This window comes from Miscanthus floridulus, chromosome 6, assembly GCF_019320115.1.
Source record: "Miscanthus floridulus cultivar M001 chromosome 6, ASM1932011v1, whole genome shotgun sequence".
Classification (NCBI taxonomy): Eukaryota; Viridiplantae; Streptophyta; class Magnoliopsida; order Poales; family Poaceae; genus Miscanthus; species Miscanthus floridulus.
The window spans coordinates 133,333,250-133,361,044 of NC_089585.1; the positions used below are offsets into that span (position 1 = coordinate 133,333,250).

The following is a 27,795-nucleotide window of genomic DNA, read 5'->3' on the forward strand; positions in this document are numbered from 1 at the left end:
AAGTTTATGCGGTGTTGTTTTTTTACTTCTCAAACTGCATCCATGTTCTCGTGTCGCATAGACCCGGACTCATGACTCATGAGCATACCGAAATAAACATGTCTCTAGCAATGACCGAGACTCATGACGTATTGGGTCGCCCTTTGTATCTCATATGTGTTTATGAGTTAGAACACCCATATCTAGTCATAATAAAGAGTTTGATTACTATACGTATCGGTTCCGTTGTAATGCATTGCAACGTCAGGTGGCTTGTTTGCTATCCTAAATAAAATTTCATAATTATTAATATTATTAAATAATTAATATAAATTGATCTTGATGGTTTAGTTGTGATTAAATACTATTTATAAAATCAAAGGGGAAATGCAGCAATACCGAATTTTGCAAAAGGCCAGATAAACTAATTCAATTCACATTATAGAATTAAATCTTTACTAACATATACTAAAAAACATATATAAAATAAATATAATTTATAGAATCTAATAGTATCTTCATACTACGATTCAATATTTTCAAACAGAAAATTATCCTGAGTAAAATGACCTTAGATACCAGTTGGCACTTGAGTGCTACTGGTACAAGATAGTAAAAAGTGTAAAATCCATCTTTGGATACACATGCACTACGCACTGCGACCATCGAAATTATCGTCGAGTTCAATTTTTTCATGGAACTAAACTACCACTGGCTGCTATGCTATCATCGAAATTATTGGCAGGGTCATTTTTTCCAATGTAACTACCGCTGGCTGCTTTTATCAGCGAGTTCATTTTTTTCATGATGAAATACCACTGGCTGCTATATCATCAAAATCATCGGCGGGTTCATTTTTTTCATTAAAGTCCGCTGGATGTAGGGCCCGTTTGTTTCCACTTTTCTAGCCACGCTTGGATTATAATCTAAGTGAAGATTTTCTCGTTTCTCGCTTTTCGTTTCTCGTAGTTCAAATCTCTGAAACGGCTTACCACATAAGCAAGAATCGGTAAAAATAAACAAAACGTTTTACGGGATTCTCGCTTATTTCCGCCGACAAACCGCTTATAAGCCAAAACCGGGCCGTAGGGTCGGTCATTTCTACTTTACCGGCTCACCGCAAAAACCCCAAAACAGCCCTAAGGCCGTCAAAGCCCAGTCCTCCTGATGGTCGACGGTGGATAACGATTGGGATTCTCCAAAGCCCACAGTTTAACTGGAAGACAGCCCAGCCCATAAGCAGTGTTCAACAGTACGTATTTTTGCGGCGGGCTGGACTATCCTAATCCTAATCCCACTGGTTGCCCGCGATGGACGAAACGCCGGCCCCACGATTCAGTGACCGTCTCACCTCACGGACCCGGACCCGAGTCCGACCGCGCGGCGACCCTTCTAGACTTCCCTTTCCCAAAGAGACGGCAGCGGCAGCAGAGTCCAGACCGTTCTCCGTCCGTCTCCCCGCCACGGTCTCCCGGAGAGCATCGCCGCCCGCCATGGGCTCGCCGCTCCGCACCGTCACCGTGCACCTCCGTCGCTCGTCGTCCTCCTCGCCAGCGGATACCGTGGCGATTGCGGTGGACGGCGGCTCGGGGGTGGACCTGGCCCGGGTGGGGCTCGCGCTGGGGCTGGACCCCGCCTCCGTCCGCCCCAACGGCTACTTCCTCAGCCGCGGCCGCGGCCACGTCTACTCCGCCGTCACGTGGCGCGCGCTCCTCGCCTTCTTCGCGAAGCGCGGGCTGCCCACCGGCGCCGACGCCGCCGCGCCCGTCGTCGTCCACGGCAGGCCCGCCGCGCCAGCTGCGCAGAGCTCAGGTGCGTTGAGGACGGTTTGGACCTCGCTCCTTTAGGAACTCTGAATACTTGATTGGTCCCATTGCTAACTGGTAGAGAAATAACGAGCTGTATCTCTGAATGTTACAATGTGCGGTCGTGGTTCAGGGATCAAGTGGGGTGATCGACGCCTCTGTTATTTCAGTGGTCAGGATCATGCACATCATATGCCTGATTGGTTGTTATGCCCTTTTATTAGCTTCAACGATCAGTAGTACCAACCGTTTTATGAAATTTGCAGCTACTTATATTTGCTATTTGGGATGAATGGGGATCAAATACCACTAGAGGCAAATAGTGTGGCGCTACTGAACCACTCCTGTTGCTATGGACCATAAACCTCATAAGTAGCACGTATGTTTGAGATTGACAACTATAAGGCCTTGTTTGGATGTAATCGGATTCGCATCAATCCACATGTGTTGGTGTGGATAGGAGTGAAAGTTGAACTAAATTCCATCTCAGTCCACACCAACACATATGGATTGAGGTGAATCCGACAACATCCAAACAAGCCCTAAATTGTACATGTATTCGGTTATCAATGCTGCCAATTTTCCATGTACCATCTGTTATGTACTCGTTTCACACAAATTTTAGTAAAATCTTGGGCTAGACATTAATGTTTGATGCTCTATTATTCTTCAGTATTCAGTATTGTTGACGATTTGTCATTTCAGTTTTCATTGTCTTGGGCCTCACGTAATTGCCATGCAGCAATTCCTCGTCAGTTCATTATCACGTGCTACTTGTTGATCTGCACATTGAATTCGTTATGCATATTGCATGGGTGTTACCTGATCTGCTTAATACTAGATGATTTACTTAATATTAATACTACAAGGATGCCATTATGGCATGTACTATATGCTTGGGGAAGATGATTTCAGATGTTTACACAATCATTTGGTCTGAATCCGTGAAATTCTATTCTTCAGATCCAACAAATCCTCCATGCCCAAAGCGAAAATCTGGAGTGGAAGTAGAAAGATGTCCCAAGAAGAGCAAGCCTCAAGAGACCAAATCAGCTCTTCCAAAACGAAGGCACGATGTACTCGGCGATGAAATCATCCTTGGTCTAAAGAAAAGACTCAGGCTGGACGACCCAATCCCAGCTAAGAAGATTAAGCAAGTAGAATGCGGCTCAGGTGAGTTACTTACTGACCAATTCTCTAATTACTAACTACATAGTGCTTCATAATTATCCATATATAAGCAAGTAGAATGTGGCTCTCAACTGACAAATTTGTCTGTCTTGCTTGTTACTGCAACGGGTGATCGATGATGGACTATGGAGCAGAGACACAGCAACCAGTTAAATTTTCTTGCGGCTTTGTGAATGCAAATGGAAAGCGGCTACGGGATGAGGAGATGATCACCTCGCTGCTTTTCATGTAAAAGAGTTCGGTGACCGGAGCTGAGGTAAATGCCCTGTCATGTGTTCCAGCAGTCATGTAATCTTCAACAAAAGGGCATATACGTACTTTGCTTGGAGGCAGTTCCAGATGCAGCTGATGTATGCTGTAACTTAAGTAGTTCCCGTGTACATCCATGTGCCTTGTGAATATCACATCGATTGTAACTAAACGACATTTTACCTTGAGAATCCTAGTGACAAGTCTGTAGTCTGTGCATTTGTTGCATGACAGCAGCTACAGTTCTGCTGCTTGTCAACTAGCCACGCAATGGCATGCTTAAAGCCATATCAATATGTACCGTGCCGTCAAAACCTGAATTATGCAACTAACGACAGAAACTCCACGGTCAGTTGCATACACTTCTACCGTTCTACGCTCAATCATGAAGCGCAAACTTGGGAACAATGATTATATCATGATACGGTAAGCACATAAAGTCTTGCCTAACCAAAATCACTGCAAAGAAATACGGAGTATGTATATATACATCAAAATCTCCAGCAATTTTTGGCCCATGCAAAGCGTTTTGCGTTTATGCTACCCTTGCCCATAATACAGTCACAAGCCAGCACCTGGCCCATTTTGGCCCAATCGTCTCTCCGACACTTCCGCTTCCAACCTTGAAAATTCCAAAGCCGCCGTCGCCCGGCGGCCGCCCCTCCCTCCACCGAGGAGATGTCCATGCCGCAATCCTTCCTCCTCCTCCCCTCCTTTTTACCCCCAGCTTCCCTCGTTCGCGTCGCCTCGCCGCCGCCATCCCTCACCGCCCTCAGATTCCACCGCGTCGACGCCAAGCTTTCCCCGCCACTCCTCGCGGCATCCCACAGTCGTCCCGGCGGCTTCCGCGGTTATGGTGACTCCGGCGGCAGCCATGGAGGAAGTGGAGGCGATGGCGGGAGAGGAATGGATTCTCCTGACCCCGGCGACGGGTGGTGGCGGCGGTGGCTCCAGGCCCTCCACCCGGAGTTCCTCCTCCTGTTCCTGCTCCTCCAGTCCGGCGCCGCGTCCACACTCGCTGAGGCCCTCGGCAACTCCGGAGATGACGCGGGGGGCGTGTGGGAGGTGAGGGGCGGCACGCGCTCTCGCCTCGTGCCGGACCCAGCCTGGACCTCCTATCTCATCGCTGGGGACGACGGATCGAAGCGGGAGGTCGAGGATGAAAAGGTGGGAGGCGGCCCTGAGGGCCTGGCCGCCCTGCGGAGGCAGCTGAGGCGGTCGTGGCGGCGGTGCGCCGATGTTGCTGTCCAGCTGCTGCTCCCCGACGGATACCCTCATAGCGTCAGCAGCGACTACCTCAACTACTCGCTCTGGCGCGGCGTGCAGGGCGTGGCGAGCCAGATCAGCGGGGTACTTTCCACGCAGGTAGTGGAGCTCATCTCATCTGAGAGTTTATCGCAATTCTTTCAAGCAGATAGGTAAAGAGACTTTTCTCTGTGTGCATTATAAAAGATTGTAATCCTCTGTGTGTCCCTGAAAAAATTCAGCGGTCTTCAGCGCCACTACTCCAACTTTTTCATGTCCTCCATGCCACTTCCGTCAGACTCTAACGCCGTCGAACTGCAGGTGTGAAAAGACGAAAATGCCCTTAAGTTCAAATATGTTATTATTATTTTTGAGTATCTTAACGACTTCAAATGAAAAAACTCAAAACTAGAAAGTTGTTGATCTCGTCGAGATCTATAATTGTCATATAATTTTTTTTTCATTTAATTCCGCAAAAAAAATAATATGATTTTTCTAAGATATATTAATCATATCAAATCATATTTTTTTTGCGGAATTAAATGCAAATAATTTTTATATGAAAATTATAGATCTTGATGAGATCTACAACTTTCTAGTTTTGAGTTTTTTCATTTGAAGTCGTTAAGATGCTCAAAAAAATTAATAACATATTTGAACTTAAGGGCATTTTCGTCTTTTCACACCTGCAGTTTGACGGCGTTAGAGCCCAAACTGACGGAAGTGGCATGGAGGACACGAAAAAGTTGGAGTAGTGGCACTGAAGACCGCTGAATTTTTTCAAGGGCACACAGGAGATTACGATCTTTTATAATGGCACACAGGGAAAAGTCTCATAGGTAAAGGGTAGCGTATTTATGCCCTGAAACGTTTTCTTCAGGCTCTGCTCTATGCGGTTGGGTTAGGGAAAGGAGCGATACCCACTGCTGCTGCGGTGAATTGGGTGCTGAAAGATGGCCTCGGGTACCTTAGCAAGATCATGTTGTCCAAATTCGGACGCCATTTTGATGTTAACCCCAAAGGGTGGCGGCTATTTGCTGATTTTCTGGAGAATATGGCTTATGGTCTGGAGATTCTGACTCCAGTGTTCCCTCACCTGTTTGTTCCAATTGGGGCGGCTGCTGGTGCTGGTCGCTCAGCAGCTTCTTTGATACAGGTTAAGACTTACTTTGGTAGTGATTATCAGTATTCTATAGTTTGCATTTATGGAAATCTGTGCTCACTCATTATATCGTAATGAAGGTGTTCTGCCTTGTGTATATGAACATGAGTCATACAGAGTCGAGCCTATAATATGGTCATTAGAAGATGTATGGCTATATTTGAAGATTTTCATAGCATGTTTATACTCATCACAGCAATAAACATAGAACTTCTATATGATTCCATTTTGGTGTCATTTCTGCTAATTTCAGATATAACATATCCACCAGGGTTCAGTGAGTTTTGAACTGTACTGTACTGGGTCTTGTTTCTAACCGTGTAATTTCTCTGACTCATGCCTTGTTGTTCGCTTCCATACTGAAGCTTTCTCATAATGAAGAATAACAATTAACAACCAAATCTGAGAACGCCCATGCTGGCATACTGCACAATATGAGAATCCAGTTTTGTCTGTTTTTTTGTTTTTCATATATGAATGAAAATGGCATATGACAACATGTCAATGTTGTTTCCTCTATATGCTGTGTGCTATGAAAGGGTTATTTTGTCACTTATATTTATTCTTACTAATGTTCCAGCAATAGCATATTTGCAATTTTGTTAAATGCATTAATCATGTATCTATCTTTCTTATTGGAGTAAACCACTGTTTTAGTTTATCATCCTTCAACAACTTCGACAGATTATCATGCTTCGTTTTGGTACAATAATGCAACAGCTTTAATAATGTAAGTTTCCATGCCTGCAGGCTGCCACCAGAAGTTGCTTTTATGCTGGATTTGCAGTACAAAGAAACTTTGCTGAGGTGTGCTTATCCTCATATTTGAAGAATTTTCACTTATTATCATTTTAGGGCTAATAGCCCCCCCCCTTTTTTTTGTGTATCAGTCCATCAAATCATTGTAGTATGCTTATATGCCTTACTGGTTGAAACTTTCCTGTTTTCAGTTATCTACTTAATCCATCTGGAATTGTACAACTAGATGATCTATCCACCTTTTACAGGCGAAATTTATCTCTGACAGATCTTTACTGTTTTAATATAAATAAATATATATATAACACAGTAGAGGAAACACTCACTGTTTCCATTTCAAAATTTGTTATCTGCAATAGATCTTGCTCATATTTCATATCCTGCCAGCTTAGATGTTTAGGAACTGCAAACATTTTGTGGTCTCCTACAAGTATTTTGGAATTTGATATAAGAGTTCTGAAGTGTCAGTTGTCAACACTACCTTGTGGTGGTGCAGAACAGCTGCACCACCCAGTGCATTGATAGATGCCATAGCATTTCTCTCAACCCACTAGCCGCACCACTTCCATTTGTATTTGTACAAGGAACTCATGCATCACATTATGAAATGAGCACTTAAGAATTAAGATCTTAAAATTTAGTAAATGCATTGTTTGCTCTTTTCATTGCATTTTCATCTCTGTGACGGAAAAAGAATTGAAATGACATTTCAGGTTATTGCAAAGGGTGAAGCGCAAGGAATGGTTAGCAAATTTGTTGGCATATGGCTTGGCATTGCATTGGCTAATCACATTGGCTCATCTGTACCATTAGCTCTTATTTCGTTTGCTGGAATTACTGCAGTTCACATGTATTGCAACCTCAAGTCGTATCAATCAATCCAGCTCAGAACACTGAATCCTTACCGTGCAAGTAATTTGATTTCTTCACTGATGTTTATCTCCATTCCGTGCTGATTTTCATCATATCACCACAACTTTCGTATGAATGAAATTTTGTAATCAGTGAGGCTACTTTGTCATTTTATTGCCTTAACAAAACTAGCCATGGAATAGAAACTGTTTAGAGAGTAAAAACTGTTTATTTCTGATAGATGGTTGAATGAAAGCTGGAACCATATATTTAGTTTGTTATATTTTGCTACGATAATACTCTCTTACTCCAACATTTCACATTTTGCTGTATAGGATTTTATGGGGTAGAAACGTGCACTGTATGTACCTGATCCCTTGTATCGATGCTCTATTCCTTGACATCTACTCCCTCCGTTCGAAATTAAGTCGTTTTGGCTTTTCTAGATACATTGTTTTTGCCATGTATCTAGACATAATATATATATCTAGGTGCATAGCAAGATCTATGTACCTAGAAAAGCCAAAACGACTTATAATTTGAAACGGAGGGAGTAGCATTTATTCTTTAGAGTGTGTGAACCCGTATTTGCTTTCAATATAAGCAGAGATGTTTTCATGTGAAACAAATTATTCTTTAGAGTGATAATGTTACAGGGATGTGATTGAACATTTTAGTTCCTGTCCTTCTTGATAATGTTACAGGGATGTGATTGAACATTTTAGTTCCTGTCCTTTTTATGTAGGCTTGGTGTTTAGTGAATATCTGTTAAGTGGACAAGTTCCATCAGTCAAAGAAGTTAATGATGAGGAACCTCTTTTCTTCAATCTGTCACTTGGTGCTTCACGTCAAGTAAGTCAAGGTTACTTTTATTCTTGCACTGATCACATTTCTCTTCTCTCTGACTGTTTATGTTGCTCAGTGTTTAGCCTTTAGAGTCCCCTGTTCTAATACTCATGTGGCACAGCTAATGTCTTTGGTAATGTCCAAGTTATAATTATGCCATTTGTGTCCGATACAACCAGCTTCTCATTATGAATCCTTGAGTAACTTAATGGTACATGTTCAATCAAGAACCTTTCATTTATTTTATATTTCTCATTTTGTGCACCCCTAAATTTTTGCAACAGCAAAACAAGATATTGTCAGCGGAAGCTAAAGATGCTGCAGATAGAATATGCCGGCGGTTACAAATGGGTTCTAAGATTAGTGAAATAATTGAGAGTAAAGAAGATGCTTGTGCATTGTTTGATCTTTACAAAAATGAGCAATATTTGCTTATGGATTACAAGGGAAAATTTTGTGTAAGTTCATCTTGAAGCAAGTATGTTCCAATTGTCATTTTTGTTGTTACCATTAATAAGCTAACAACATTTTATCTTTTTACAGATTGTACTTAAAGAGGGATCTTCTCCAGAAGACATGCTCAAATCTTTGTTCCATGTTAGCTATCTGTATTGGCTAGAAAGGTATATGGGTTTCAAACCAAGTAATGTTGCCTCAGAGTGTAGACCTGGTGGAAGGCTTGATGTATCCCTGGATTATGCTCAGAGGGAATTCAGCCATGTCAAACATGATGGTTCTGATGGTGGCTGGGTTATGGATGGTCTGATTGCGAGGCCCTTGCCCGTTAGAATACGAATAGGAGATGGTACTCCTTAGGACTTTGCTCTATTAACTGTCCTCAGAGCTACATCCCTTGGAAATGTACAGTTTGCTTATTTTTGGATTGGAGGATTGGCATGGGATTTTTGTAGGATTCAACTTCCTAAGGCCCCGTTCGGTTGTTCTGGAATAGGGCATTCCGGGCCTGGAAATGTTCCTCTGTAATACAAATTTGTGAAGGAAGGATGCGGCTGGGAATCAATTTCAAATAACCCAACGAGGCCTAAGGATTGTTTCCTATCCAGTCCTTTGGTTCACAGGAAAATGGAAGGAAAAATTCCATAGGATTACTTTCCTTTGACTCCATTCCACAGGAATGCTAACATGAGGTGAGACTTAATGGAAAAATTCCTGGCGCGAAACAAACAACTTCCCACGCGGCGCTCGGCCTGTTCGCGCTGCTTTTTCACGGTGGCGGTGCCGTCTTGCTTCTACGACTTTGGGCCCACTCATCTAAGTTTAGGGAGAGTAATATATTATCAAATTGCTAGTGTGGTTCGACAACATATTCATAAGGCTTGTAACTAACAGTCCTCAAATACCTGGTGCTCGCTTGCAGTTTTTACCCACATAGTAGGATGGAACTGGCTACATCTCTGGTATAGTTTTTCTTGAGGATGGGATTCTTTGTAGTTGGTTTTGACTTTTGAAGGCTGTACTAGTGCAGTAGTGCTCACAAGTCACAAGTTTAAGAGCACTCAGGCTGTTATAGAGATTCACGACAGCAGATGAAGGATTTCTAGATTTGTCAATGCTCAGTATGCCCAAATTGTGTGCTTGAGATAAATTTTACTGGCAATACTTGTCTTGTTACAATTATTTCAATAAAATTAACATTCCACAATGTCAACGCAACATGTGTGAGAATGTAAAACTTGTAATTTGCTGAGTTATGTTCTACTGTCTTGAATCATGGCCCGGCAAGTTTGTTTTCTTAAAGCCATGTGTCTGATGGTTTCGCAAAACTCATGTTATGCTGTGGCAGGTGAAGTTTTTCTCTTCCAGTTTGCTTTCTCAGTTATTTCTGTTGTATTCACTGTCTTTCAGTTGTATGATTGTATCATGGGCTGCATCTGTGCTTTAAAATTTGCGGTTGAATATACCGTGGAACTGCCTCCAGGGCTTTACAAATTGGAGTTGTCTTCCACAAATTGGAGCACTCAGAGCGAAAGTATCGTGTGCCAGAAGCGTTCTGGCTCTTGTGCACTGCACTTTTCCATCTCGTGCTCTGCCTCTTGCTTTTTCGACTTCAAACAGAACAAGTTTTGACAGATTTGTTCTTGAGATGAGAATCGGGTGTTGCAAAGGATGGTGCCTAGAAGGGAAGACGGAAACATAGCTAAAAAGAACTGTTAAAAACAATTTTAACAGTTGTATATGGATTTTATTTTGTGGGTGCTTATTATTACCTTTTGGATTGGAATAATAGTGATATCCGGTGCAGATCCTCTTCAGGAACTTTCCTTGTCCAATTGAGAAATATATGAATACGTTACTCGTTAGTATTGTTTCCAATGTCAAAGGATGTGTGCCTCTAAAAATCGGTGGATATTTTGAGAGACCCCGCATTTTAGATCCGCCTCTCTTATATTAAAAGTCTTATCTCCTAAAATCGTTTTTTATAGTGTAAACAAGAGGATGCGGAGTACTTGAAGCATAAAAAGCAAGTGGTTTCCATATCAACCCAGCCAGGAAAAAGTGCAACATTTAACTCAACACAAACAGCAATATATGTAGCGTATCAACAAAGATTCCACCTCAAAATCTAATGGGTTAACTACAAAGATTCCACCTCAAAATCTAATGGGTTAACTAGGATAATGCCCGTGCGCTGCAACGGGACAAATTCTTATCACCACGTGTTGTCTTAACATGTGTTGTACTATTCCAAAAAAAAAAATTGCCATCCTAATGTGTGACTATTCCAACAAAAATGGTACTTTAAGCGTGAAGTTCACAACATTTTGTTTCTAGTCAATCATCAATATTACATGAGTTTTCATGAAGATAAATGTTTTTGTCATCCCCGAAACCTAAACCAAATTGGAACCAAGGCATATCATTCCTTTTCATCTGCCAAGGTTTATACATAGGTTACAACATGAGCAAAACATTAAACTAAAGTAGTACATAAAGCATGACACCATATATAACAAAACACAAAAAATAATTGAAAATACATTAAGCACAATGATCCACTGAAGGGAGACAATTCTTGACGGTGTAGAACAGATAGGAGCAACAAAGCTGATACTGTGAAGGAAATCGCCTCAGCCACCTTCATCTTCCTAAGCATTGAACACGCAATATATCTCGCAAGGAATAAATAGACACAATTTCTTACATTTATAAGCTGCACAATAGTTTGTATCCTAATATGTATGGTCACTGAACTACTTGTTTTGTTTCCCTGGACGAAATTTCTGGCATTGCGAGATACTGCTCAATTTAAAGAAAGAATAATTCCAACTTAATTTCAACCTTGGACATTGGATCATGCAGGTACATACCTGAAGGTAACTCTTGACGTGGTAGAACTAGTAGGTGAGGCCCTTGATTACCGCAACCCTCGTGATAGTCTTTGAAGTTACCTATATACGAAAGAAAGGAATAAAAGCAAATGAAAACTAAACCACTAGAATTCCAAGCATTTGACGAAGCATCTATATTACATATTATCCAGGCCTCTGAGCTGGGCAATGGCATTGATGAAGCGGTCGTGGGTCGTGGAGCTCAGCGATCCACCAGACATGGCTTAGCATCAGCTGGTGAGGACGAGGCCACACCCGGGTCGCCTTGCCCACACAGAGGCTGATCATTTGAGCTCACAGCGCCAGTGTTGGGCTGCTTCTTCGAGGAAGGGAATATTGTGCTCTCTCGGGTCCTTGCTGCGGCTTTCCCTCTTAAATCTTTCTATGCTCCATTATAGTTTTAGAAATCAAAGATGAATCATACAAAGGAAGCCAGCATATTGATATTAGAAATATCATAGAAGTGTTGCTACTACATAAAAATCCCATATTTTAAAGTGGTAAATAACAGAGAAAAATACTGAAAGGAGCATGGAGTTGGAAGTGGCGGCCAAATAATAGTGGCTGCAACAGCATACATTTGACAATACAAATAACTGCTGTAAAAAAATTGAATTGACAAGATTTAAATTAAAAGCCACAATAGTCACTATTACCAGAATGTGAAGTCATGAAGGCTTAATAAAATAATGAAGCACATTGGTGTAAAAAAATGCATTGACAAGATTTAAATTAAAAGGCATAATAGTCACTATTACCAGAATGTGAAGTCATGAAGGCTTAATAAAATAATGAAGCACACTGTCAATCATAGCAAAATAGCAGGAAAAAATGCAAATGGCAAAGATATCATAATTATATTCATTAATTAGTAGCCTGAACATACTTCAGGATTTTGCATTAATACAAAAGAAAAATGGGTAGTCATTGATGCATGGGTAAGACCAGGTTTGAGATTATGTACAACAGTTTTAGTATTGGTTGTTGATGTATTTTGTTTGGCACTTCCATATGGAAGACGATTTTGCTTTTCCCCCAAAATAGTTTCAGAATAATTTCCTATAGTAGAAAAATATACCTACAGGCCACACTGAGATTGTTGGACAGATCACTTATCTGCTCCTTATGTACCCGCAACATGTTGGAAAGTAAAACAGATACATTTCTGATTTCAGCTACTGAAACCATTCCAAGACACAATTTAGTTGAAAACAAAGTGCTTTTCAGGCAGTTGACACACCTTGAGGAATAACCACCAGCATCAGTAGCTGCTCTGCTTCTCTGGAGAAGTCTCTTGCGTCTAAGCCAAGAAACAGCAACATGAAGTCAACAAGGTCACTCACAATTTACAGAGGGGAAATCACATGCCAACAATTTCGGAAATCTTTGGATTCAGAGAGGAGGGGTTCTGGAAAATTCGATGGATGACGCCTCTGTCAGTATAGGCACAACCATGGCACCGAGAGGGATAAAAAAATTTTAGAGGAATAAGAAATCAAGCTTCTTATCAATTGTTCATCACTTGTTGCCACTTGTTATTTTGCATATAAAAAAGGAAGCTGGTTGGCAGACACATATATAAACCCTTAATGTACCATTATAAGGAGCAAATATATCTAAACTCAACAAAAAGGGAACACCCAAATGAAGAATGTACTTCAGGCAACTCCAGTGCACCATGATACATGCATGCATTGGCTGGAACGTGCCAATTTCTAACTCTAACATAAACCTCCCTTTAATAAAAGTTGTCAGGTTTTTGAGATATAAACCTATCAGCAATTCTAACAAGCCTGTTATTTTAAAGTTTTGGAGAAAAAAAAACTCTATCAGCTTTAACGTTTCTGTCCATGTGAACATGCTTGGATATAATCTCTTCTACTCTCGGAATCCCATATAAATAGTACTGATTCATTTGGACTTGTGCTACAGATACGAAACATTTATACCTAGCTTAATAGGGATTCTATATGGATCACGTTCAACCGTGCAGTTACTCTTTAAGAAAACTTGAAACGTATAGATATGCATTATGCAATCATAAATTTACGCTTGGGGACAAATATCAAATCTAAATGGTGGCTTGGAAATCTGAAAGAAAAACGCGCAGGAAAAAAAATCAGTTTCACTTTGTACCTGTGCACTTTTTTTAGTGCGCCCAAGGCGCGGACGATGGGCACGGGCATCCTCTCACCCTCCCCACCAATGTCGAAGTTCTGCAGCGACCTCCTGCGTCTGCGCGCCCCACAGCCTGCTCGAAGCAGAACACAATAGTCAAAAACCATCGGTTCAACCACATCATCTTGGCTGCAGGCGCAACGCACGACAAATTAGATCGAGCGGACAAAGCTGCAGGCGAGGGGTACTTGTCGTTGGGGACTTGGATGGGACCGAAGGTGTCGCGCTCCTCACGGAAGCAAGTGGAGATCGGGTGGGTCAACGCTGGCCGGAGTAGCAGCTCGGCCGCGGCAGCGCAGGCTGACGGCGAGCCGGACGGGTGCGGATCTCGTTCGGCCACGGTCCACAAACTTTCTGCCTGGCAGCCGTCGATTGCTTACGATTTCGTTTCGGTGTAAACACTAAATAAACGCGATTAGTAGAAAGACAAAAATCCCAGCTTCGTCCGAGGGACCGACTCATGTCACGAGATCGAGTCCCGTTCCCGTTCCCGTCCCCTCTCCACCCCACATACCTAACCTCCTTCCTTCCCGATGCATCTTAGCCTACTCTAATAGAACAAATCCTGATACACACAGGCTCTCTCTCTCACACCGCCGGCGGGCGTTAGCGGCATGGGAAAAATCCCCCGCCTGCTAATGGGGCGGCATGAGCTCGACAGGCTGCTCGGCAAGGGCAGCTTCGCAAAGGTGTACCACGCGCGCAATGTAGGCACCGGGGAGGAGGTGGCCATCAAGATCATGGACAAGGATCACCTGTCCAAGTTAGGCGCCGTGCAGCAGCAAATCATGCGCGAGATCGATATCATGCACCGGGTGCGCCACCCCCACGTCGCGCGCATCCACGAGGTCATGGCCACCAGGAAGAGCATCTTCGTCGTCATGGAGTTCGTCGGCGGCAGCACCCTCAACGCCCACCTGGTCCACCGCGCCGGCCGCGGCATCAGCGAGGCCTCGGCCCGCCGCGTCTTCCAGCAGCTCGTGTCCGCGCTCGACTACTGCCACTCGCTCGGCGTGTACCACCGCGACATCAAGCCCGACAACATTCTCGTCGACGCCACGGGCAACATCAAGGTCGCCGATTTCGGGCTCTCGGCCCTAGTCGGCACGGCGCAACGGGAAGCATTGCTCCACACCCTCTGTGGGGACGCCCATGTTCATCGCGCCCGAGGTTTTCCTGCGCTGCGGCTACGATGGCGCCAAGGCTGACGTCTGGGCCTGCGGCGTCGTCCTCTTCGCGCTCGTGGCAGGCCGCTGCCCCTTCAATCACAAGGACACCCATGATCCGCCGCTGTGACTAACACTGCCCGCCGTGGCTCAGTACCGGCCTCGTCGCCCTGGTCCGCCGCATCCTCTGCCCCGACCCGGTGCGCCGTATCGCCATACCGCAGATGAAGGAAAATCTTTGGTTCAAGAAGGACTTCAAGGAGATCCCACGGAGCCTCAGCTAGCCCGAGCTGTGCGACTATGACTCTGATTCTGACGACGAGTCGATGGCGTCATCTACGTCGTCAGGGGACCCGGCCTACCCGATGGCGTGCCCCATGCATACCTCGGTATCAGCGCCGTCGCTGACCACACTCGAGAGTACTGGTAGCGCCGCCGTCCAAGCCCAGCCGCACATGCGCCGCCCCAAGAGTCTAAACGCGTTCGACATCATCACGTCGTCGCCGAGCCTCGACCTGTCTGGGTTGTTCCAGGAGCCGAGCGAGCAGATGCGGTTCACGTCTTCCGCGCCCGTGTCCAAGATCATCTCCAAGCTGGAGGAAGTCGCTGGGCACGTCAGCTTCACGGCGCGCACCAAGGAGTACCAGGTGAGCATCGAGGAGACGACGAACGGGAACCAGGGCGTGCTCCTTATGTCTGCCAAGATCTTCGAACTCACGCCTGCGCTCGTCATGGTGAAGGTTTGCAAGAAGGCTGGCGACACCACTCAGTACCGGCAGTTCTGCAACAACGAGCTCAAGCCCGGCCTTCGTGGCCTCGTCGACGGACTGCCGGAGGACAACGCCGGCCTCCATCTCTGGATGATCGTAGTATCTTTAATTTTATTTCAATAGTTCTATATTAGTAGTATACTAGTTTATTAGGAGTTTTGACAGTGTTAATGCTTTGATGGTGTGTCATGGCATTGTTGTTAATTAGGTTGCTAAAAATTTTAGGCATGTGCTTTCTCATCCAGTACTAGGTGTATCATGGTGTACACTTTTCACTTTTGTTCATCGCCGCATTTGGAAAACAGAATCTGTTGTTTCGTGCACATGTTGTTTTATTAACAGAAAATGTATTATTTTTTAATGCATCTGGAAAATATTTCTTTCATTTTTTCCTCTTGCTAACGCATCTAAAGAGCAAGGAAAATAAATTTTATGTGTTTCTATACATCAGGCAAGAAGAGGCTGAATGCTTAAAGGAGACAATTTTGTATCTTTATTTTTCCATAAGAATAAACAATGGTTGGCATCTTTTGGACAGGAATTTTACCACAACTTTGCAAGCAACACAATTTTTTGGGAAATATTCAGGAGTAATAAGGAGACAAAAAGATGGCCGAAGACACGCAGTAGGGACATGTTACGGTGATCAGAAGTAGACGTCATGGCATTTTGTCTCATGTCCACAAGATGCAACAAAAATCATGAGTTATTAGAGAAATCCAGCTCCGGGTCTAGAAATCATCAGAGGAACACGCTGAAGCGGAGTGCTCCGGAGATTCGATCGATGCAGCAGGGAACTGGCAAGGCTGTACTAGTCCTGTACCATTTGGCTTTTGCTTCTTCTTTTTTTAAACCAAATTTGGCTTTTGCTTTGTATTACAGTTTCATACATGGATTCAAGAAGCGGCATAGCCACCGCCTTATATGCAAGCCAACCTAGAGAAAAAAATATATAACTGGAGACACACTAATATGATTATCAAGTCAGTCTTATATTTGGAGGTGTGTGAGGATCTTATGATTCATTTGTGTGGGGCACTCATGGTAAGAAGTTGTCATCTACTAGTAAATTTTGAGTGGTGCCCTCACTCTACATAACCTAGCTTCAGCCCTACTTATACGAGTTTTAGTGATGATGAATCAGCATAATCATCTGCATTGGTAATATCGTAAGCGCATGCATGCAACTTAAGTAGTTCCCGTATATATCCAGGTGCCTCGTGAATATCACATCGATTGTAATTAAACGACATTTTACCTTGAGAGTCCTAGTGACAAGACGTGCAAGTGTGTAATCTGTGCATTTGTTGCATGACAGCAGCTACAGTATGTTTCTTGTCAACTAGCCACGCAATGGCATGCTTAAGGCTATATCAGTATGTACCTTGCCGTCAAAACCTGAATTATGCTACTAACTACAGAAAATCTACCGTCGGTTGCATACACTTCTACCGTTCTACGCTCAACCACTGCAGTCCTGGAGAAGTACAGGATTGGGTATATGATCCCATACAAAGAATTATAATCAAAACCTTCAACAATTTTTTAGCTTAAATGCGAGTCCATGTACAAACTGTAAGTAGCAATACATGAAACACTGAACAAGTACAACATCAGGCTGTGTTCTCTCAAGCCCGGAGATAACATAGACAAACCAACCACCACATAGAGTAAGCAGCCACTACCAGATAAACCACTCTCTTGATATTTACAATGAACAAACAAATTATCGAGCTACAACAAAGACAACAAAAAGGAATTCGAAAGACGCAGCAGAGTTTCCAACTGGTGGTGAACCTGTCTACGCGCTAAACTGTATTGTGAACTTGCATCATGAAATTAAAATGCCTAAGGCAAAACGAGGCATTTAAAGCCATTTGAAGTCTAGATCACAACAAAACACAAACATCACAAAACTCAAAAGCCTAGATCATCTGAAGCTTTGATTTTGGTGGTAGGATGGTACGAGGCATTGATGAAAGCACTTTGAGTTGGATCAATATGCTTGAGGCTGCTGCAGAAGTACAATCAACTTGTTTATTGAACGGTGCCTTTAATTTCCATCCAATGTATTCTCTTGGGGCAACACCAAGTTGAACTTCTGAATCGCTTCTCAAACAGAACTATTTCATTTCTCAAAAATCTTTGCCCGCACAGCTGACACGTAAAGGACATCATTGTGCACTCATTGCACCCAAGATCATTCAGGCTTCAATTTTTTTCTCTGCACAGCTGACCCAAAAAGGACATCATTACACCAATTGTTGCATCCATTATCATTCAGGCTTCAATTTTCTCACCATTAAAGATGGATTTGAGCTCCTTAGTGAAATGGTTAATCCAGTCAGAAAGAGAAGCAAATGGCAGTAAGCCATTCAAGGCTGGGATAAAAAACCCCAGCATAGCATAAAATATCCAGCGGCGAATCCAATACGGGAACCAGACAGACTCCTTGCTATCAGATACAGATATAGGACCATGAAGAACACGGTACAAGACCGATGGATAACAATTTCCAAGTAAATGGATGGAACAAAGAACCTCCCAGCATATAAGCCACATGTTCCCATCGCCACCAAGTGTGTTGGTACAGAACCTTCCAGTGAAGCTACAAATAACTCCCAACAGAATGATGTTGAAAGTTACTGGCATACTTGATCCAGACACCGCAGAACGCTGGAATGCTAACCAAACAATTGCCAGAATCATTACTATGCCAAAGAACATCCGTGTTGCAGCTATTACATGACATCTTATGAAGAGCAACCCAGAATTGAAGTTTGACACTGAATTTGGCACCCACCATGATTTAGATCCCTGCATGAGAGACAAGAGAGAATCTTTCTGATTACCACACAGGTTTGTTAAGATTGTACTTCATTGATTACTGATAGAAAAAGAAGAGACAGATGATGAGTGTACCCTTGAGGTGGCTGAACATGCTGCTGTAATATCAGTTATCCTTTGGTATGAATAAGTATAAGTTCCGTACCCAAAGCATACTGACATAATAATCACTGCACTAACAAGGAAATCTATGAGCGTCCTCATTATTTGTGCATGCCTCGTGTCCTGCATCTGAGTCTTGAATTTCTCCTTTTGGAAGGAAGCTTTCTGAAATCCCAAGGATAACTTAATCTTGTCTAACATGTGCGAGTAGGAGTTAAGTTCTAGTTGAGACTGTTTAAGCTGCAACTTTCTCATGCTGAGGCTTATCTCAAATTCCTTGAGCTCATTTGACCGAGTTTGTTCTTTCAAAGATCTCTCAAATGCATTAGTGATGCGCTGATTAGCTTCAGGAGAAGATATGCTATGAGTACGAAGAGTCAGCTGCTGACTGCCACCAGCATACAGAACAAGCTGACTTTCCTCTGAATTTGAAAGGTCCTGCTTGATTTCCTGCGTTGGATTTTGTGGACCACCAGTGCTCAACTTGCTTGCAGCATTAGAGTCTTCGTGCTTAGAAGAACATTGAGGAACTGGACCTTGTCCATAGACAGGCATCTCATTAACAAGATGAAGCGTTGTCAATGTGCTGCTGAACGATTTCTCGAAGTTTCTCATAAAACTGTCTAACTTGTTACCATATATCTATACAGATGATAAGTAAAATATATATTAGGAACCTTATTAACAACTGAGCTGTGCAATGATAAATGGAACTAGGCTTACATTTCTCAATGATTCCTTCACTGCCGATGTACAGATCTGCATCCAAAGTCCAGACTCAGTTCCAAACTACAAACAGTTTCGTGGTTTTGTAGAGTTTATTAGTCAAATTGTAGTACAATAACCTTGGAAAGGAGTGCAGGCTGTATTCTTTCGCCTAAAGGATTCTTCGTATTCACAACCTGCAATCAGCAAATGCATCTCCTCATTGCCCTGAATAGAAACTTAGGTGCACAAAAACATGGCATGTGATGACGCTAACATGAAGGCGAATGTGGGTGAAATATAGGATTTTCCCTGGTGTGCTCATGTGAGTGATGACGCCTCTGGAGAAATGCATGTGAAATTGTCGAGAGATGAACAGATGACACACAGTGAGGTGTGAGCAGACAATCATATGAAATGTAATCTCATGCTTGATTTCGGAATGGATAGCAAATGTTGCAATACAATACAAGATGAACAAAAGTCGTGTGGCCCCCACGGAAATGAAAGAAAAGTGACAATTTCCCTCCCTCAAATGGGACGCCTTACTGGTATGGCTCTATCACCACTTCTCTAACCCCAAGCTGCCACATTTGACATGTGATGCACGATTGCTCGGAATAATTTTTCGCGAGCGTGTCCTTGTGACACGTATTTCATTAAGAAGAAGTAGAGTTGAACAGGTTACAACTAACTCAGGTAATCCAAAGATTACCCAACACATAAAAAGAGAGAAAGAACAACGAAGGGGAAGAACCCACAACCCCAATACCCTACTAGCCAAACCTGCGAGAAGATACATCAACGCAAAAGCTGCCTATAGAGCGGACCAGGCCACGGTGGCAAAGCATCCACCTAGAGAACTCGAAGAACCAGCGACAACGGCGGCAAAGCATCCGCCCGAGAGGATCAAAGCAACCTTGGCGGCAAAGCATCCGCAAGGTAAGAGGCCCACACACGCTCGGCAGCAGAGTATCTGCCAGGGAGGGGGGCCAGCAACGACGACGGTAAAGTATCCGCAAGGTGAACCAGCAGCAACGGCGGCCAAGCATCCGCCCGAGAGGATCAGCGCAACCTTGACGGCAAAGCATCCGCAAGGTGAGGGGCCCGCGCACACTCGGCAGCAAAGTATCTGCCAGAGAGGGGGTCCAGAACAGCGACGGCGGCAAAGTATCCACAAAGAGAGATGCCCACACAGATATGGCAGCAAAGTATTTGCAAGCAGATAGCGGACCAAGGACAATGACGGCAAAGCATCCGCCAGAGACCAAGAGACAGTGGCTAAGTCAAGCACTCAAGTAGGACAGACCACTGCGGAGAACAATAGGCACACACAGGAATGGTGAGAGGTAGAACCAGCGAGAAGAACAAAGGACCGAGTGAAGGTACGGTGGTAGGAGCACAACAACGACGCCTTCATGAAGGGAAGTGACATCCACGGATGCCACCATCATTGGACGAAGTGTCATGCAAGGATTGCCTTTCGGCCCAGGATCGATGGCGAAATAGAATTTTCGACGACGCCTCCAAGGAGGTAGATGACGCAGGCTGCGACAACGTCACTGGCCCGGAGCTGAGGCCGGGCAGGGCTTTCACCCAAATTCATACGCGAACCCTCGACGCTGCACATCGCGGCTCCACCACCACCAGCAGACAACAATGCGGCCACGCCCGAGAAGCACAGACGGCGCCGGCGTACCTGCTGCTGTTGCAGCATCATGTCGAAAGACAGCATGCTACGCATGCACAGGGACAGGACGCAGCTGCCGCCTCCGACCGCCACCGCTCATAGCCCAGCCGGCACTGCGCCGAGCGTACGTCGAGGAACGGGTGCCATGGCGACGCACTGCTGTTGGAGGCCGCCGTTGCGGCAGAGACGCCTGAGTCGCGGCAGGCAGCAACATCCTCCCGCGCGTCCTCAGTGCCCGCAGGCGGAGCCCGGCGCCCCCGTGCAGCACAGCAACACACACGCCGCGACAGCTTCTGCGACGCGGCTCCACGCACGCGGCCGAGGCCCCGCACCCAGCGGCTCCCCACGGCCGGCGCGTCACGCATGCGGACGTAGGCAGGGTCCGAGCCCGGGTGTTGGATATAATATGGGCTTGGCCCATATAATATTTAATAAATCAAATAAAACTCTATGGTGCGTAACATTAAGCGTTGTATGGTTTAATACCATACGGGATTTTGACTGAACGCTGACTCAGCTTATATGGTTGGAAATTATTCATCTAAATTGAGAAGCTGAGAAAAGGATAAAGGCGTGCCACACGCACGCGCGCGCGCCGCCGCTGGCGGCCGGGCCGTGGCCGGGCAGGGGCGGGCGGCGAGCGAGCGGGCGGGCGTAGCCAGTCTTTTGCCACTTAAATCCACATTATCACAGGAGTTTCGCTCTTTGATGGTGGAGGCGAATAGACTGCGTCAGTTACCGTCCCTTCCGCTTCCCGTCTCTTGGAATTCTCCGCTGCCTTCGTCTCCTTCCCTCGTCTCCTTCCCCGGACACAGCCATATATCCGTCAGTTCAGCCCCGGACTTCGCAACCGTTCCCGAGAGACTCCACATCTCCGCAGCCCTCCGTTCCTCTGCGCGCACGGAGTAGCGGGAGAGCAGGTGCCTCCGGAACCATCGTCCGCCTGAGAACCCTGCACGGGGTGAGCGGCGATCGTCCGCCTGAGAACCCTGCACGGGGTGAGCGGCGATTAGGTTTTTGGGGAGCGATCCACGACTGCTCGTCCACGTACATCTTCTTCTCGGCGATTGCCTGCGGAACGTCAAGGCGTCTTCTTCCTGGTGATCCGTTCGTGGGACTGCACTGCGAACATCTTCCTGCATCGACTGTGGTCCGCGACTTCGAGCAACGCACTATGTCGACTAGTGCGAATGGAGCCTCCGATGCCCTCGGCATGGGACCCTCCGCTGGGTGCAGTCTAATTTCTGTACTTTGTGTTTTTACTATATTTACAAGTATGTCATCTCTGCATGCTGTAGTGTTCATAAGAAATGTACACATGCACGTATATGTCGTCACAAAACTGCTGATGTTATTTTTGTGGATTAAACTGATAATGAAATTGCCTAAATTCCTAACACCGGGCAGCCCAACGCGCCCGCGGCCTTGGCCCCGCGCCCGGCGCGTTAGTCAGGCGGACGTTTGGCGAGGGGGCCAAGAGCAGTCGCCGCTGCCTCAGGCCGAGCGCATGGCAGGGATGGCCGAACGGCTATCGCCTTCCCCGGATCCGGTCTCCCCCTACACGGATCTAACCACCAGGGGCACAGATCTGACAGGAAGCACAGATCGAGGGATTTTAGGGGTGTGGAGGGAGCAGATTCAGGAGACCTTTTGAGTCCTGTCCCCCTGGCCGCCGCCGCCACCAAGGAGGAGGCGAGATGCCGCGGCGGCGACGGCCGAGCTAGCTGGCGGGAGGCGAGGCGCGGGGCCGGCCAGGCGGACGCCCTCGAGTCGCCTCCGAGGAGACGACGCGAGGGAGCGAACGTACGTTTGCTCGGAATAATTGCAATTTGCAACGACAAAGGAAACGAAATTGATTCATGGCGTCGGTATTTGGCATTGCGCCCGCCTCCTATGTGTGGACCGATCCTATGCATCGTCGCTAAATGAATTACGTACAATTCGGTAGAAACGGCAAAATGTGGACATAAACACAGGTCGGCCACTCGCCACCCTGACCCTCGCCCCCGGGCGTAGCGGCACCACGCACCTGCGCGAGGACGGCCGCGAACGACATCCCGAGAGGCAGCGCGAGGTCATCCTGCACCTGCGCGCCGGCGCCACCCTGACCCTCGCCCCCGGGCGTAGCGGCGGGGGCCGGCTCCTGCCGCCTTCGCCGCAGCCGGAGCCGGAGCCGCACCCCGCTGCTGCGCCGGGCGGAGGAGGACCGGGAGGCAGAGGCGGAGCCGCATGCCGAGGAGGCGTCTCCCGACGCCTCCGACGAGGAAGGGTCGGCGGGTGGGTGGAGGCAGCCCGTGTCCATCTCGGCGGGGCCGGGGGCGAGGAGAGCTACCGTTCCTTTCTTCAGGCCAGGCCACGGGCCACCTTGCGCTGTGTGATTTGGTTCCGTTTTGACTTCGCTTTGGAAGGAGTGGGACGGACGGGGACGCCGTCGGAACGGGCGGGCGGAGCGTCCCAGTCGAAGCATCGTGGGAAAGCGAGAAATAAGTTATTACAGGGGGCTGAATTAGCCGTTGAAGTGGAATCCTGGGAAAGTTATTAATTCCATAATTTGCTTTGGAAAAATCGAAAGTTTCTTGGTTTTCTCTAAAAATAAAAAAGGAATTGGGGGAGACTCGGGGCAGAGCGGCGCAACGGCACGTGCACGTTGGTTGGATGGGCTTGACGATTGCCGACGAGGGGGCCAGCGGCCCATCGACTAGCAGGCCGGGCCGGACCGCGCTATTTTGAAGGCCGAATGTAAGAGGACTTGGGCGGTCATGTAAAGGGACCAGCTTCTCTCGAAGAAAAAGGAAAAGTTCATTTTGTCTCTCTCAATTATCGCGAAAGTCGGTTTTTTCTCCCTCGACTTTAAAACCAGGCACAGTTCCTCCCTCATCTCTCAAAAACGGTCACTTGATCTCCATGGCTGTTTCCATTGGTGGTTTTTCTTTTTCTTCATTTATGTTTATTTCGGCTGAATCTTTGAGAATCATAGGAAATCATAGAAAAATAATAAAATGAAAAATCCAATTGTGTTGGACTCCGCATAAGTAGATCTATACAGTGAACATATGATATGGTATGCTTTAGTATAAAGTTTTTGTTGTCACTTCATATTTATGTTTTTCTGTAATTAATTCATAGTTGTTGTTTCTCTGATCCAATTGTAGTGAAATTTTTATGGTGGCCTAATCATTGTATGCTTAAGTTGTAGTAAAAATTTCACGCTCATTGAATAATGCATGATTGAATTATAGATTTATCTAGGTTCATGTTTGTTAAATAGTTTTTAAACGAAATTAAATCTATCTCAGTCATACATGATCCAATGAGCATAAAAATTTTGTTAGACTCCACATGAGTAGATCTGCACAATAAACATATTATATGGTATATTTTAGTATAAAGTTTTTGTTGTATCTTTAGATCTATGCTTTTCTATAATTAATTCATAGCTCCAGATTCTGTGGTCCAATTATGATGAAATTTTTATGGTGGGCTAATCGTTGAATTCCTAAGATGTAGCAAAAATTTCATGCTAATTGGATCATGCATGGCTGAGTTATAGTTTTATCTATATAAACCTAGATAAATTAATAGATAAATATATAACTCAGTCATATATGATCTAATGAGCATTAATTTTTTTCTACCTCTCAAGAATGCAATGACTAATCCATCATAAAAGTTTCACCATAATTGGACAAGAGAAACTATAGCTATGAATTCAATATATAAAAATATAGATTTAAGATTACAGCAAAAACTTTGTACTAAAGCATATCATATCATGTTCACTGTGTAGATCTACTCATGTGAAGTCCAATGCAATGTCCATGTTGCCCTTTTGAGTCACGGGCATATGGGGAGGCTATGTTGACCGATATTGACTGACATCTCTCTGAGTCTCTCACTCTCTCTTCTCGCTCGACTCCCTCAGTTCCCTAACCCTAGCAGCGGTGGATCCGGGCGGAGGCTATAGTGGCGGCTGGGAGAGAAGATGACGAATCCCCCGTGCTTGCGATGGCACATGGGGTAGTGGAGCGTGGATTCGACCGTGGATCTAGAGGATAGGCGTCGCATGGCGGGGAACAAGGGCATGGGCGAGCGACCGGATTAGCTTTTGAACGGGTGAGTTCACTGTTTCCCCCTTGATTTCGTGGTGCCCCGTGTTTGTAGTGTTGATTGCTATTTAGTGCCCTGTGCTTGTGCCCCATGTTTATAGTGTTGATTGTGTGCTCCTTATTCATCTATAGGATGGACGCTAAAAGTAGCTACAACTTAGAAATCCAGATTGTTGCTCCCAATTCTCGTGCGTGGTGGTTTTCGTTGAACAAATTGGTGGATGCTGACCGCACTAACTTCACAGACCTAATTGCTAAAATTGTCGACAAGTATCCTCATGACTATGGTGACATAGTGAGATTGTTTTATTTCTACATGGATAGTAAAGTGAACATCCAAGTATGCACTAACCAAGATTTTGTTGAAATATTTGCAAAACATAAGGCTTCCAAATGCTGCTTGTTGACTGTTGCATATCATAGCCCAAGTAGTGAGCCCCCTATGATTCCTGATTGGGATTCTGGTAGCACTGTAAACTCTGTTGAACCCCCATTCACCCCTTCAATTGCTTGTCCAAGCTTAGCAGAACCAAGCCATGCCACACACACTCAATCTGCTGAACTTGAATACCTGGCTAACCCAAACCCAATAAATAAGCATATGGGTGTTGATGAGGAAGGGTTGTATATTGACCTTGGTCCCCAATATACCCCACCTCCTCCCAATCCTCAGAGCCAAGGTGGGAGTAAATAAAGGGAAGGTGAGAGTTCTGGTGCTGATGAATCCTCTGAGATAGACTCTGATGATGAATCCTCTAATGGTGAAGTAGAAGACATAGATGATATGGTTAAAGATAGGGAGCCTGAACATATGTTTGATGTTGATTGTGATAAGAAGGACCCTCCTATGTCAGTAGGAATAGTGTATTTAGACATGGATGCTTTTAAGATTGCTTTAGCTACTCATGCTGTTAAACATGAGTTCAACTATGACATTGAGAAGAGTGATATAGGGAGGTATAGGGTGAACTGCTCACAGCAGAGTGAGGGCTACAGGTGGAGACTTCATGCCTCAACTCTAAGGGATGGGCACACTATTAAGGTAATATGTTAGTACATTGTTTTCATTGACTCCTCCCTATTTTTCTTGCATTGTATGACTTGTAAAAAGTGCATTACTTGACTATTTTGTAGGTGAAAAGGAACCCCTACCCTTATGAGTGTCAGAGCACTAGGAGGCAAGGAATCTGTGTAGGGGTAACATAGTTCTGGGTGTGCAATCGGGTGATTGATTGTCTAAAGGAAGATGGAACTCTAGGTGTAACAGAACTGTAAAGGAGGTTGAAGGATGCACACAAAATTGTGGTGCCCTACAAGAGAGTGTATAAAGGTAAAAATCTTGCCATGGATAAGATTTATGGGCCTTGGGACAAAAGTTTTGATAATCTATATAGGCTTAAGGCCCAGTTAGAAGAATCAAGTCCTAGATCATTTCGGGTCATAATGGTGTGTTGGGCAAAAGAGTTTAGCGTCATAACACCAGGGTCCGTGTGAATATTTTAGTGGCATGTAGGAATGGAGCATCTTTCATAATGGCACATAGGGGAAGGCTCTTTAGAGTTGACGGAGGAAAAGCTGACTGTAACGATAGTTGAGGGAGGCAAAATAGACTTTTTCAAGAAAAAAATACTAGCATTTCTCAAAAAAATGAAGGGACTAGCGAACAGACTTTTTGGAAGCCAAAATATAAGAAGGATTGGGCTTGTCAAGAACGAGTTAACAAAAAATTTACAATATCATAAAGTAGGAAATATGGAGTTGCGGGGTATCGTGATCCCTGTACCTCTTGCAAGCTAAGAGAAATGTGCTTGTGCTCACAGCTATACTAGGTGAATACCCTGCGCTTTGCTACGGGAATAGTGATGTTATAGAAAGAACGTTATATGTGTTGACGATCATTAAACTCCAAATATAACCATTAAGTATTGCATAATTTGACATGGAATGAATGGCAAATTATAGTTATAGGGTTTGATTCTGACAAGTTCCACGAGTTTTTGTGCCCTCACTTGTTTTATAGGATATTTAATTTTTCACTGAATAAAACTATCATAAATGATGAGTTGGAGTGTACCATTGCGAAGAGCTTGTCGAGTCGATCGAAACGGATATATTACTCGCTATATTTGGAGCTCAAAATAAAAAGATATTAATTTCACAAATGAAAAAGAAGCGCTGACGTCAGCACTCCACAGTCCATGCAGCCCAACCGACGGCGGCCACGTGGCGGGCTGATGGCCACGCAGTTGCTCCGCACGAGGGAGCAATCAACGCGCGCCAACCGCGGGCGACCGCGTGCCAGGCGCGGGGCCCAGCTGCCACCAGCGCGGGGGACAGGCGACAGGATCCGGCCCGTCGCACGGCGACGCGTGGTGCCGGCAGGGAATGCGCGAGCGCGACCGCAGAGCCAGGCCAGGAGGGGTACGTGGCGCACCAGGAGAGGCCAAGAGGCCGGTTTTGCAGCACGCGCGCAGGAGGAGCGAGTGAACCGCCTGAGCCGCCCGGCCCAGTTGCCCAAAAGGCCTATTTTCTCGCCTAGAAAAGCTGACAGCTCACGGTTTTGTTTGTTCGGCTCCTGTTCGAGTCCCAAATAGCCGGTTCTGGTCTGGTGTTCTTCACAGGTCGGTTGGGAGCCTCCTTGGCGACCAAGTAAAGTCCCCCACCGTCCAAGTAAGGTCGGTTTGATTCGACGGTGATCAATAAATGTGGCGCGGATCGATGATGTGGCGATTTTTTGGCCGCTACTCCATCTCCCCACTATATAAGGCGCCCTAGACCCCCCTCCAGGAGGCC

General features: G+C 45.3%; 2 protein-coding genes and 2 pseudogenes across 3 annotated transcripts; 3 read left to right on the forward strand and 1 right to left on the reverse strand.

Annotated features, from left to right (window-relative positions):
* The first annotated feature begins 1,372 nt into the window (after positions 1-1,372).
* LOC136459703 (uncharacterized) lies at positions 1,373-3,536 on the forward strand (annotated as a pseudogene).
* A 248-nt stretch (positions 3,537-3,784) lies between these two features.
* On the forward strand, positions 3,785-9,757 carry LOC136459704 (protein root UVB sensitive 1, chloroplastic-like). The gene is made up of 7 exons (XM_066459548.1): positions 3,785-4,589; positions 5,350-5,625; positions 6,382-6,438; positions 7,104-7,302; positions 7,988-8,094; positions 8,373-8,546; positions 8,632-9,757. Exons 1-7 carry the CDS (start codon positions 3,903-3,905, stop codon positions 8,902-8,904), a joined length of 1,773 nt encoding a protein of 590 aa, XP_066315645.1. The 5' UTR covers positions 3,785-3,902; the 3' UTR covers positions 8,905-9,757.
* Positions 9,758-14,223: 4,466 nt separating this feature from the next.
* On the forward strand, positions 14,224-15,675 carry LOC136461276 (CBL-interacting protein kinase 25-like; annotated as a pseudogene).
* Positions 15,676-17,681: 2,006 nt separating this feature from the next.
* LOC136457025 (protein CPR-5-like) lies at positions 17,682-23,287 on the reverse strand. 2 transcript variants are annotated; one of them, XM_066457064.1, is made up of 5 exons: positions 22,926-23,287; positions 19,347-19,403; positions 19,225-19,260; positions 18,475-19,143; positions 17,682-18,369 (listed from the first exon to the last, which is right to left on the reverse strand). In XM_066457064.1, the coding sequence occupies exons 1-5, from the start codon at positions 23,196-23,198 to the stop codon at positions 17,833-17,835; spliced, it is 1,572 nt and encodes a 523-aa protein (XP_066313161.1). In that variant the 5' UTR covers positions 23,199-23,287; the 3' UTR covers positions 17,682-17,832. The 2 variants fall into 2 exon arrangements, with proteins under 2 accessions (XP_066313161.1, XP_066313162.1); XM_066457065.1 differs by lacking the exon at positions 22,926-23,287 and adding an exon at positions 19,484-20,788.
* Positions 23,288-27,795: the final 4,508 nt, after the last annotated feature.